The sequence below is a fragment of the Takifugu rubripes genome, chromosome 8 (assembly GCF_901000725.2).
Source record: "Takifugu rubripes chromosome 8, fTakRub1.2, whole genome shotgun sequence".
NCBI lineage: Eukaryota > Metazoa > Chordata > Actinopteri > Tetraodontiformes > Tetraodontidae > Takifugu > Takifugu rubripes.
In genome coordinates, this window is record NC_042292.1 from 19,505,708 (window position 1) to 19,518,288 (window position 12,581).

Below are 12,581 nucleotides of genomic sequence, written 5' to 3' on the forward strand. Positions count from 1 at the left end.
CCAGGAGAAGAGGAGGAGCCCAGGACAGATCCTCCAGGAGAAGAGGAGGAGCCCAGGACAGATCCTCCAGGAGAACAGGAGGAGCCCAGGACAGATCCTCCAGGAGAAGAGGAGGAGCCCAGGACAGATCCTCCAGGAGAAGAGGAGGAGCCCAGGACAGATCCTCCAGGAGAAGAGGAGGAGCCCAGGACAGATCCTCCAGGAGAACAGGAGGAGCCCAGGACAGATCCTCCAGGAGAAGAGGAGGAGCCCAGGACAGATCCTCCAGGAGAAGAGGAGGAGCCCAGGACAGATCCTCCAGGAGAAGAGGAGGAGCCCAGGACAGATCCTCCAGGAGAACAGGAGGAGCCCAGGACAGATCCTCCAGGAGAACAGGAGGAGCCCAGGACAGATCCTCCAGGAGAACAGGAGGAGCCCAGGACAGATCCTCCAGGAGAAGAGGAGGAGCCCAGGACAGATCCTCCAGGAGAAGAGGAGGAGCCAGGACAGATCCTCCAGGAGAAGAGGAGGAGCCCAGGACAGATCCTCCAGGAGAAGAGGAGGAGCCAGGACAGATCCTCCAGGAGAAGAGGAGGAGCCCAGGACAGATCCTCCAGGAGAAGAGGAGGAGCCAGGACAGATCCTCCAGGAGAACAGGAGGAGCCCAGGACAGATCCTCCAGGAGAACAGGAGGAGCCAGGACAGATCCTCCAGGAGAAGAGGAGGAGCCAGGACAGATCCTCCAGGAGAAGAGGAGGAGCCAGGACAGATCCTCCAGGAGAACAGGAGGAGCCCAGGACAGATCCTCCAGGAGAAGAGGAGGAGCCCAGGACAGATCCTCCAGGAGAAGAGGAGGAGCCAGGACAGATCCTCTAGGAGAAGAGGAGGAGCCAGGACAGATCCTCCAGGAGAAGAGGAGGAGCCAGGACAGATCCTCTAGGAGAAGAGGAGGAGCCCAGGACAGATCCTCCAGGAGAACAGGAGGAGCCAGGACAGATCCTCCAGGAGAACAGGAGGAGCCCAGGACAGATCCTCTAGGAGAAGAGGAGGAGCCAGGACAGATCCTCCAGGAGAACAGGAGGAGCCCAGGACAGATCCTCTAGGAGAAGAGGAGGAGCCAGGACAGATCCTCTAGGAGAAGAGGAGGAGCCCAGGACAGATCCTCTAGGAGAAGAGGAGGAGCCAGGACAGATCCTCCAGGAGAAGAGGAGGAGCCAGGACAGATCCTCCAGGAGAACAGGAGGAGCCCAGGACAGATCCTCCAGGAGAAGAGGAGGAGCCCAGGACAGATCCTCCAGGAGAAGAGGAGGAGCCCAGGACAGATCCTCCAGGAGAAGAGGAGGAGCCCAGGACAGATCCTCCAGGAGAACAGGAGGAGCCCAGGACAGATCCTCCAGGAGAACAGGAGGAGCCCAGGACAGATCCTCCAGGAGAAGAGGAGGAGCCAGGACAGATCCTCCAGGAGAAGAGGAGGAGCCCAGGACAGATCCTCCAGGAGAAGAGGAGGAGCCAGGACAGATCCTCCAGGAGAAGAGGAGGAGCCCAGGACAGATCCTCCAGGAGAAGAGGAGGAGCCAGGACAGATCCTCCAGGAGAAGAGGAGGAGCCCAGGACAGATCCTCCAGGAGAACAGGAGGAGCCCAGGACAGATCCTCCAGGAGAAGAGGAGGAGCCAGGACAGATCCTCCAGGAGAACAGGAGGAGCCCAGGACAGATCCTCCAGGAGAAGAGGAGGAGCCAGGACAGATCCTCCAGGAGAAGAGGAGGAGCCCAGGACAGATCCTCCAGGAGAAGAGGAGGAGCCAGGACAGATCCTCCAGGAGAACAGGAGGAGCCCAGGACAGATCCTCCAGGAGAAGCAGGAGGAGCCAGGACAGATCCTCCAGGAGAAGAGGAGGAGCCAGGACAGATCCTCCAGGAGAAGAGGAGGAGCCAGGACAGATCCTCCAGGAGAACAGGAGGAGCCCAGGACAGATCCTCCAGGAGAACAGGAGGAGCCCAGGACAGATCCTCCAGGAGAAGAGGAGGAGCCAGGACAGATCCTCTAGGAGAAGAGGAGGAGCCAGGACAGATCCTCCAGGAGAAGAGGAGGAGCCAGGACAGATCCTCCAGGAGAACAGGAGGAGCCAGGACAGATCCTCCAGGAGAAGAGGAGGAGCCAGGACAGATCCTCCAGGAGAAGAGGAGGAGCCAGGACAGATCCTCCAGGAGAACAGGAGGAGCCCAGGACAGATCCTCCAGGAGAACAGGAGGAGCCAGGACAGATCCTCCAGGAGAAGAGGAGGAGCCAGGACAGATCCTCTAGGAGAAGAGGAGGAGCCAGGACAGATCCTCCAGGAGAAGAGGAGGAGCCAGGACAGATCCTCTAGGAGAAGAGGAGGAGCCCAGGACAGATCCTCCAGGAGAACAGGAGGAGCCAGGACAGATCCTCCAGGAGAACAGGAGGAGCCCAGGACAGATCCTCTAGGAGAAGAGGAGGAGCCAGGACAGATCCTCCAGGAGAACAGGAGGAGCCCAGGACAGATCCTCTAGGAGAAGAGGAGGAGCCAGGACAGATCCTCTAGGAGAAGAGGAGGAGCCCAGGACAGATCCTCTAGGAGAAGAGGAGGAGCCAGGACAGATCCTCCAGGAGAAGAGGAGGAGCCAGGACAGATCCTCTAGGAGAAGAGGAGGAGCCAGGACAGATCCTCCAGGAGAAGAGGAGGAGCCAGGACAGATCCTCCAGGAGAAGAGGAGGAGCCCAGGACAGATCCTCCAGGAGAAGAGGAGGAGCCAGGACAGATCCTCCAGGAGAACAGGAGGAGCCCAGGACAGATCCTCCAGGAGAAGAGGAGGAGCCCAGGACAGATCCTCCAGGAGAAGAGGAGGAGCCAGGACAGATCCTCCAGGAGAAGAGGAGGAGCCAGGACAGATCCTCTAGGAGAAGAGGAGGAGCCCAGGACAGATCCTCCAGGAGAAGAGGAGGAGCCAGGACAGATCCTCCAGGAGAACAGGAGGAGCCCAGGACAGATCCTCCAGGAGAAGAGGAGGAGCCCAGGACAGATCCTCCAGGAGAAGAGGAGGAGCCAGGACAGATCCTCCAGGAGAAGAGGAGGAGCCAGGACAGATCCTCTAGGAGAAGAGGAGGAGCCCAGGACAGATCCTCCAGGAGAACAGGAGGAGCCAGGACAGATCCTCCAGGAGAACAGGAGGAGCCCAGGACAGATCCTCCAGGAGAAGAGGAGGAGCCAGGACAGATCCTCCAGGAGAAGAGGAGGAGCCAGGAGATCTTCCAGACCATTGCTCTGCAGCAGGTGGAGATACTCAAAGAGCACAAACACCCCGACCAACAGAACAAAGAGCATCATCCAACCCGCTGTCGACCTTCTCTGTGGGCTGAGCTCCACCTCTGGAGAATGAGCTTCGCTGTCTGACCTTTGACCTCTGGATGGAGCCAGATTTGCCTGCAGAGGATCCATCGTGGGTTTGAGGTCATGCAAAGCACTTGTGAGCTGGTGGCGTTGGCCACCAGGAGGGCGCATTTCCACCAGCTGGCGGGACGATCCGACGCTCGGGAAGGTGGGAACGCTGCGTTAGAGCCGGGCTCCAGAGACCTTCGGACATGTTCAGGAGAACCCCAACCCTCTGACCTCTGAGGACCTCTGACCTCTCTGTTGTTGCTGAAGAACTTGTCTCCACTGGTGATGGCGAGGATCAGCATGGCGGAGAACCACACGCTGTCCTTCTCCTTCCACTGCTCCCAGTCCAGACCCGCCTTTCTGCTGTCCATCACCTTCTTCATCGTCAAGACTGTCATCGTCCTCCCCGGGGCGGTGGTGGTCCTGCACCTGGGGCGGCGGCGCTGGCGGCGGCGCTCCTCTGCCCCAACAAGTCACGCTGACGTCTTCACCTACAACATGGTCCTGTTTGACCTGCTCTTCGTCGCAGGGTTCCTCCTCTTCCTCGGTGGCAGCTTCTCCGCCCTCCTGCAGATGAAGGTTGTGGGCTTCTACGTCTCTCTCCTCACGTTTCCTGGGCCCGTTCTGCTTCACATCCTGGCCTGTTTGGAACGCTATCTGGCCGTCGTCCACCCTGTCACCTACCTGACGCTCAGACGTTCCGGTGGAACCAGGATCCGGAACTTGGTCCTGGTCTGCGTGTGGTTGCTGTGTTGGGGTTGGAGCGCTGGTGGGACAGAAACCGTCAACTTTCCGTTCCTCCCCATCTTCCTGTTGTTGGGCTTCGCGTTACTCATCGTCACCTTGAGCAGCCTCCGCGTTCTGTGTGTTCTGATCCGTCCCAAACCCGGACAAGGGGGCCGGTCCAGCCAGGGTTCCAAGCTGAGGGCTTTTCAGACCATGACGGCCATAACGGGCACGATGTGGATGTGGTTCCTGGGGGTCCTGGTCAGTCTGGCGCTCAGCACAGACCACAGTCAGGTGGACGGCTGCCTGCTGCTGGTCGGTGGGTACTGGTTCACGCTGCCCAGTACCCTGGTTCTGCCCCTCCTGTTCCTACACAGAGCCAGAACATTCTCTGGTTGCAAATGTTAAAATTAGTTTGTCATAAAGTTTCCTTGACCTGGTCCATGTCCATGTCCTGGTCCTGGACCTTGTCCTGGTCCTGGACCTAGTCCTGGTCCTGGACCTGGAGGGGGAGCGGGAGGGAAGGGGAGGGAGGGGGGAGGGGAGAGAGTGTGTGTGTGGGGGGGGGGGGTGAGAGAGAGAGTGTGTGTGAGAGAGTGTGTGTGTGTGTGGGGGGGGCATTTAGCTTCAGCGAGGTTGTTTCTGTGTGTTCAGCGTTTCCTTTCAATAAGCTCCGTCTTTAAGCTGATGGTAGAACTGGTTCGACTGGAGGACGATCCAAAAACCAGTCCAGGCCTGCTGGGCAGTCGTTGATGGTCCTCATCACAACGCTGGAGAAACATGTTTTCTTTCTTTTTTCTGAATTCAGAAATGATATTCAGGAAGCTCAAGTCCTCCGCGGGACTGGACCGAGGTAATGAGGTGTCCGTGATGTCAGCGTAAACGTTGGAATAAAGGTCACGTGACTCTTCTGCAGCCAAGATGAAGAAGCAAAATACGAGAAGAACTGAGGAAAGACCATGGAGGAGGATTTTAGGACCGTGTGACTGATGGTACCAGTGTTGCTCCTGTAAACTGATCCTGATACAATCTGATCTGTGTTTCAGGGTGTGACGGCCCCTGAGCTGTGTGCTAACCTAGCCTAACCTAGCCTAACCTAGTCTAACCTACCCTAGCCTAACCCTACCTTTACCCTACCCTACCCTACCCTAACCTAACCCTACCCTTACCCTACCCTACCCTAACCTAACCTAGTCTAACCTACCCTACCCTAGCCTAACCCTACCCTTACCCTACCCTACCCTAACCTAACCTAGTCTAACCTACCCTACCCTAGCCTAACCCTACCCTTACCCTACCCTACCCTAACCTAACCTAGTCTAACCCTGGCCAGTGATCTGCCAGTTATAAACCTCCACCTGCTGATTTTCACTCTCACCTGTGTTTGTTGGGTGTTTTCTTTTTGGTTTAGGAAATAAATGTTTAAACTGGACAGCGCGTCTTCCTCTTTTGTTGTGGGCCAGAACAAGGGTCATTCTGAAGAATCTGTCATGATAGCAGGAGACCTTCTCACCTGTATGTTGGGGACGGTGACCTCAGGTCTCCAGGGAAGACCGAACATCCTGAAGGTTTCAATAATGAAGCGAACACCTCGGTATTGCTCAGCTTTACTTTATTTCATTCCCGTGCGTCACCCTCAGCTCCATCTTTGGACCTTCTCCGCAGACGTTGCTTCACCGTCAGCTGAGCGTGAGCGCAGCAGCGCCGCCTTGTTGATGTTTGTGGCAGCTCTGATGGCAGATTTCATCGCCGTCTCTATCCAGGCGTGAGGCAGCGCTGTGTGTTCTCCAGCAAAGTGGATCCTGCTCTCGCTCCGGAAGAGCTCCTCATGATACTCCAAAGTTTGGTACGGAGTGAAGGCAGCAACTCCACCCAGGCTGTAAGGATCCAGCTCCCACTTCTTCACCAGGACTCCGGTGCAGAGAGCTCTGAGCCGCCGGCAGTGGATCTGCTCCAGGTCGCTCAGAACCAGCTCCTTGATGTCTTCATCACTGGTGCCACTGAAGATCACAGAGTCGTCAGACCAGGTGTAGGAGGCCAGTAGGACGCCCACAGTCTGGTTCTCTGGGAAACTATGGCTAGGATAGTAGATGAACCGGGAAGGCCGGTCGGTGACGCTCTTCCCTCCACGAATTCCATCTTTCTCCCAGAACCTCTCACTGAAGGTGAGGATGACTTTGGTCAGGCCCATATAGTGAGCTGCCCTCAGCGCTTCCATCTTCCTCATGGACAGAGACGGAACAAAGTCAATTAAAAGAGCAGCTTTGGCCGTGGTCGTTACCAAGACGACATCTGCTCGAAGGTCAGTGAGGGATGACTGTTGTTCTTTCTGGTATGACACAGTCACCCCTTCATCTGACTGCACGATGCGTTTGACCCTGGAGTTGAGGAGGACCGGCTCATGGAGGACAGCCAGGAAGGCTTGAGGTAGAAGGTCCATCCCACCAGTAATCTCATCGTACCTGCAACATTTGAAATGGTCAACCAGTAGCAACCACAGTTAATCAGTACCAGCCAGACTCAACCAGTACCAGCCAGAGTCAACCAGTACCAGCCAGACTCAACCGGTACCAGCCAGACTCAACCGGTACCAGCCAGAATCAACCAGTACCAGCCAGACTCAACCGGTACCAGCCAGACTCAACCGGTACCAGCCAGACTCAACCGGTACCAGCCAGACTCAACCGGTACCAGCCAGACTCAGCCGGTATGACTACATTCTCCAGCGTCACTGAACCCAGCTGCCTGGTGGAGGTTTGAGCTCTCTGAGTTCTGGGTGTTTGCCATTGGTGGCGACCCACCTGATGTTGTCATTGACATCAGCGTTGAGGTACATCACTTCGGTCAGAGCCATGAACATCAGGCTTTGGTCATTCAGCAGGTCTCCCACCATGCGCAGGGCTCCTGGACTCAGGTGTCCTTCCTCTCTCAGATACTCCTTTAAATGAGAGTGGGACTGGAGGTCAGTCCAGAGGCTCGACAGAAGAAACCATCAACATCGTGGTGTTCAGAGTGCGGCTGCTGCTGGTAGATGATTGACGTGTGGTTGCACCTTCCAGGAGTAGTGGTTGTAGTGCCTCTTTGTGGCGTCGCAGCCATGAGTCTTCACAAACTCTCGGATCTGTCAGAAAACCAAAACATCAGGGGTTAATGTGGGTTGAGGGGCGTGAGGTTCTCCCTGAGCCCAAACCCTGCTCCATGTGAAGGAGCACTCTGGACAACTTCCAGACTGGTTTGAAGGCCTGAGCCTGCACTTTGAGGGTTTTAATGATCTTGAATCACCAGTGATTGTGCTCTTTTAATACTTCTTGATTTAAAAGCAGGTTTGATCCCGTAGATCAAACAACTCACGTTGCTTGCTCGGAACACTACGTGGGTTTCTACGTGGCTCAGGTCCCGACTGTCAGAGAGGTGTTTTAAAATTCCCCATGGGCCCCACGGCCTTGGAGAGTTCCCCAAGGGTCCATTCTAGGGTTAGGGTCAGTTCTCCGCGGACGATGCAGTGCTGTTTGAGTTGTTTACCGGCTGCAGCGCCTTCTCCTTCAGCTCCTCTGCTGACCGTCCTCGCTCATGTCTCTGGACTGGATAGTGGAGGACGTCGGGGTTCTGCTGCACGGCGGCGGTCCTCCTCCGGACACCGTTCACCAGGTAAAAGGTGTTTGGATCCACCATGTTGAATTTGTTCACTTTGAGCCCAAACATCTCCACAAATGCGTGCACAATGCTGGTGGAACACAACCATAACATTTACTGCAGCAGATGCCCTAAACTACCTGGTTGAAGGGTAACGACACCTCAGGTCCAAATGCAGTGTTGCTGACTGGTTCTGGTCCAGCTCATGAGTGACGCCCTCTACGGGTTGAACCCCAGCTGACGTTTCGGAGGCAGCTTTTTTACCACCCCGTCCCTCTGTAAAAACTAGCACCTGTCACTCTCCTCCAACTGGTTCTGGACCCCGTGGCCTTCAGAAACGTCCTGTCTGGGGCTCATGGGGCCACGTTGCTGGTGCTGTCAGAGTTGCTCAGTAGCTAGCTTAAGTGTGTTGCTATGATGGTGTTTCTTTTGTGTGTTTGTGTGAGAGTTTGGTTGTGGTGATGGTGGTGTTGGTGGTGATGACCTCCCCCATAATTGGGGGTGTTCCAGCCTGCTCACACCCAACCTGAGGGTTGTAGCTCCGCCCACATGTTTACCAGAGTTGAGAAGAAAGAGGAAGAACATGTGAACGTGTTTCTCACCTGTTTTGCTAAATGTTTGTGTGCAACGTACCGATGAGAACTGGGGATCCTCATGGCGCCCAGGTCGGCGTACCAGCCTTCATTTTGGTTTCTGTAGGTCTGCACGCGTCCCCCAACGTGGCTGCTGGCCTCTAAGATGGTCACCTTGTTGCCATAAATGCACAAACAATGGTTAAAAAGTCACCTGAGAAGATGAAAGCAGGACCCAGAAGACCCGCTCCGTCTCAGTGGACCTTCACCCACGTCTACCTGGTGTCCTGCGTCCTGCAGTAACTTGGCGGCGGTCAGTCCGGCCACGCCCGCCCCCACAACGATCACATGATGAGACGTCTTGGAGCGAGGGAGTCCGGTCTGCACCGCCTGCAGCAGCCGGGCGTAGTCGTCCTCCTCCAGACAGTCGGACAGACGCACGACAGCTGTGGAGCCCCCGAGGAACAGGAGCATCACCAGGAACAGGAGCATCACCAGGAACAGGAGCCAGGAGGGGAGCAGCATGCTGACACACACCAGAGAGATGCTGAGAGAGGACACACACAGAGACACACACACAGAGACACACAGAGACACACACAGAGACACACACACACACACAGAGACACACACACAGAGACACACAGAGACACACACAGAGACACACACACACACAGAGACACACACACACAGAGACACACCGACACACAGAGACACACCGACACACAGAGAGACACACAGGCACACACTGAGACACAGAGACACACACACACACAGACACACACTGAAACACAGAGACACACACACCGACACACAGACACACACAGACACACACAGAGACACACACACCGACACACACACACACACTCTTTCTCTCTCTCTCTCTCTCACACACACACACACACACACACACACACACACACACACACACCCTACCCTCGTGTGGACAACACATGTTCTAACCTTCTGGGTTTCTTCATGATGGCAGCAGCCTCACCTGTAGCTCCACCTGAGAATCACATGTTCAGCGTGTCCTCAGGTCTCTGCAAACATGGGGGCGGAGCCACCTCTGAGCTGAGGCATGCTGGGAAATACAGTGTGAGCAAATGGAGACTTGGGCTGTGTCCTAACCCCCCCTGTACCCTACACAGGCTGTGTCCATAACCCCCCCCTGTACCCTACATATGCTGTGTCCTAACCCCCCCCCATACCCTACATAGGCTGTGTCCTAACCCCCCCCTATACCCTACATAGGCTGTGTCCTAACCCCCCCTGTACCCTACATAGGCTGTGTCCTAACCCCCACCATACCCTACATAGGCTGTGTCCTAACCCCCCCTATACCCTACATAGGCTGTGTCCTAACCCCCCTGTACCCTACATAGGCTGTGTCCTAACCCCCCCCCTATACCCTACATAGGCTGTGTCCTAACCCCCCCTATACCCTACACAGACTGTGTCCTAACCCCCCCTGTACCCTACATAGGCTGTGTCCTAACCCCCCCCCTGTACCCTACACAGGCTGTGTCCTAACCCCCCCTATACCCTACATAGGCTGTGTCCTAACCCCCCTATACCCTACACAGGCTGTGTCCTAACCCCCCCCATACCCTATCTAGTGCACTCAATGTATCCCACAATGCACTGCGAAAAGTAGTGGACAAGCGAGCGCCCTAACTCGGGAATGTCTCCCATCAGCCTTTGCGGCAGAGGTGTCTAACTCAAATACCCAGGGGGCCAAAATTCCAAACTGGGCCAAAGTCACGCCAACATTGATATTTATTGAAAGAATCTTCCTCCAGCTACAACAGGGAACCTTTTGATATGGACCCAAACTAGTTTTGCTCAACAACTGAACATGGAACAAGCAAAGCTTAACACAGTAAAATATATGATTTATTACTGCACACATGCAAAATCGAAATTCAAATTTAATAAAAACATATCGCTGCATTCATTTTTTCTCTTTTTATTTTCAGCCTTCTGAATTAAATTTCAATAGTAATCTTTTGCCGTTGTAAGTAACTTTTCATCTCTTTTTCTGGCACCTTTGAGTCATTTCCAGGTGCTTGTGCTTGTCTTGGTGTTGTGTTTTATAGCGCCATCTGCTGTTGTTCTCTTGTGATGAACATTGGCTCCACATACAGGACAGACAGGTCCGTCTTTTACATATCTAAACAGATATTCTGCCTCCTTCCTGTTCAGAAAGGTCTTATTTTCTGCCTTTCTTTTTACCATTTTTCAGAAGGGTAGTGCAGTGCCAGAATTAGCATTAGCATATAAGGTCGCTTTGACTACTTCCTCTCTCTTGGTGGTTGGCAAGCCACACATTGGTGCATTACCACCACCTGCTGATGTGGAGTGTGGATTTTAACACAGGAGAGCATTCTGGTATTTGTAGTATGAGCACATGCGCTTTAAGAGATAATACCGACGGGCCAGCTCTAACAGTCAATTGGTATGGCTTCACGGGCCAAATATAATCACATTGCGGGCCAAATTTGGCCCACGGGCCAGAGTTTGACACCTATGCTTTACAGTATCACGTGATAATCTGTCAATGGCGGGTAAACGAGGAGAGATGACGTACAAATGTATGTATTATTATGTTATTATATGCTATTTGTTTCACATATCTTACTAGAGCGTAAAATTCTTTCACTTTAGCCGAACATTGCTGCCTCCATTTTAAATATGTTGTTGGCTTTATTTATTTATGCGCGACTATAAGCATCTTATTAGATTACGTACCGCTTTAGTTCCACCTTGCTGTAGGTGCTGTAGGAGTGGTATTAATATAACGCAGACTGACGGCTTGAATTGGTTTCTTAAGGGAGTGATGATGACATTAGTAAGATGATCCGATGGCGGCTGGAGAAGGACCACCTCTGCTCCGGGAAGAGGTTTTCTGCTGCAGCAGGATGGGATGGGAGTGGGTGGTGGCCAAATGTTATTATGGGCTGTATTTTATTGCTGTAACTTGGAATCTGGGGTGATCACAATCAGAAACTAAACTGATGGACTTCTGCAATTTGTTTATGTCCTTGTTCCAATTTGTAGAGTTGTGCTGAGGGAAATTGGCCCGAATGGAACGCTGACTCCAGCACGAGAACCTTAAAAAATATGAATGAAATAATTGCTTTAAATTTAGTCTAAATGTGACAGACTAATAATTATAGCAAATGTAGCATTACTGTTTGAATTGTTCACTTATTCCCTGTTTGTAGGAGCTTCAGAGACCACCATCAGGATCTGGCACTGAATCTGGGGATTCAGTGGAAATAGTTCCCTCTCATGGATCAGGCAACAGCTGGCAGGCCCTCCATTCGCCCCCATCCCTCGGTGCCTCAGCCTGGGGGGAGAGCCCTTCCTTTTCTGAGTCAGGCTCCCCAGATTCAGTCCCAGATAGACCTGATGGAGAGTCAGGAACCAGGGCCAGCACCACGCCAGCGCCAGCGGTGCGATAGGGTCCTGATAGGGTCCTGGTAGGGTCCTGATAGGATCCTGATAGGATCCTGATATGGTCCTGATAGGGTCCTGATAGGATCCTGATAGGATCCTGATAGGATCCTGATATGGTCCTGATAGGATCCTGATAGGACGTTTGTGTGTGTGTGTGTAGTTGCTGCATATTGAGTGCCAATGCCCCATTCTACCAGCAAAGTGAGGACATTTGGTCCTCACAACTTCACAGGCCTGTTGGAGGGTTCAGACCTGGTTTTAAGGGTCTAGGTCAGAGGTCAAGGGTCCAGTTGGTCCTTTGTGACAGGGTTAGGTGTCCATCAGCTGGTCCCGGAGAGGCTGGAAGCTACAGTGCTAACCATGTGGAGGAGAACCGTCCTGGTGTTGAGGGTTAGGTTCCCTGAGTTGAGGTTCTAAACCAGTTTGGACTTCCAGACATGTTTCAACATTCCAGTGTCTCGTTGGATTCCTGCCTGTCAGGAAGCTCTCCTGGTCTTTGATGTGTCCTGGAGCGGCCAATGCCGTGGAACATTCGGTTGCTGTGTTCCTCTGAGAGCCGAAGAACTCGCTGTTCTCCTCTGAAGGTTCTCTCAGAAGGTTCCTCTCTAGGTTGGTGCTCTTGGCAGCTCAATAACGAAACGTCTCATTATTGTTGTGAATTAAACTGATCCTGAGTCTGTCCGAAGGGTCTCTGGGTGGGGCAGAACTCATCTGGCCATGTTGGACCTGAACCGGGAACCAGCAGGGTCCAGTAGGCGCTGACCTTTGGGCCCAAATGACTCCAAAATGATTGTTGCAGAGCTTCTGCCGC

At 53.8% G+C, this 12,581-nt stretch overlaps 1 protein-coding gene across 2 annotated transcripts; it reads right to left on the minus strand.

The window, feature by feature from the left end:
- Positions 1 to 5,698: 5,698 nt before the first annotated feature.
- On the minus strand, positions 5,699 to 11,408 carry LOC101072153 (L-amino-acid oxidase-like). Of its 2 annotated transcripts, XM_029840019.1 has the most exons (8): positions 11,060 to 11,408; positions 9,272 to 9,351; positions 8,588 to 8,834; positions 8,370 to 8,482; positions 7,626 to 7,827; positions 7,156 to 7,224; positions 6,905 to 7,041; positions 5,699 to 6,565 (listed from the first exon to the last, which is right to left on the minus strand). In XM_029840019.1, exons 2-8 carry the CDS (start codon positions 9,286 to 9,288, stop codon positions 5,740 to 5,742), a joined length of 1,611 nt encoding a protein of 536 aa, XP_029695879.1. In that variant the 5' UTR covers positions 9,289 to 9,351; positions 11,060 to 11,408; the 3' UTR covers positions 5,699 to 5,739. The 2 variants fall into 2 exon arrangements, with proteins under 2 accessions (XP_029695879.1, XP_029695878.1); XM_029840018.1 differs by lacking the exon at positions 11,060 to 11,408 and having other exon boundaries at positions 9,272 to 9,439.
- Positions 11,409 to 12,581: the final 1,173 nt, after the last annotated feature.

Bases quoted from the DNA above. Each gene is read 5' to 3' on its own strand.
- LOC101072153 (XM_029840019.1), bottom strand. The intron at 7,828-8,369 runs GTACGTTGCACA...GTGTTCCACCAG, and splicing joins AGGATCCCCAGTTCTCATCG to CATTGTGCACGCATTTGTGG. The intron at 7,042-7,155 runs GTGCAACCACAC...TCTCATTTAAAG, and splicing joins ACAACCACTACTCCTGGAAG to GAGTATCTGAGAGAGGAAGG.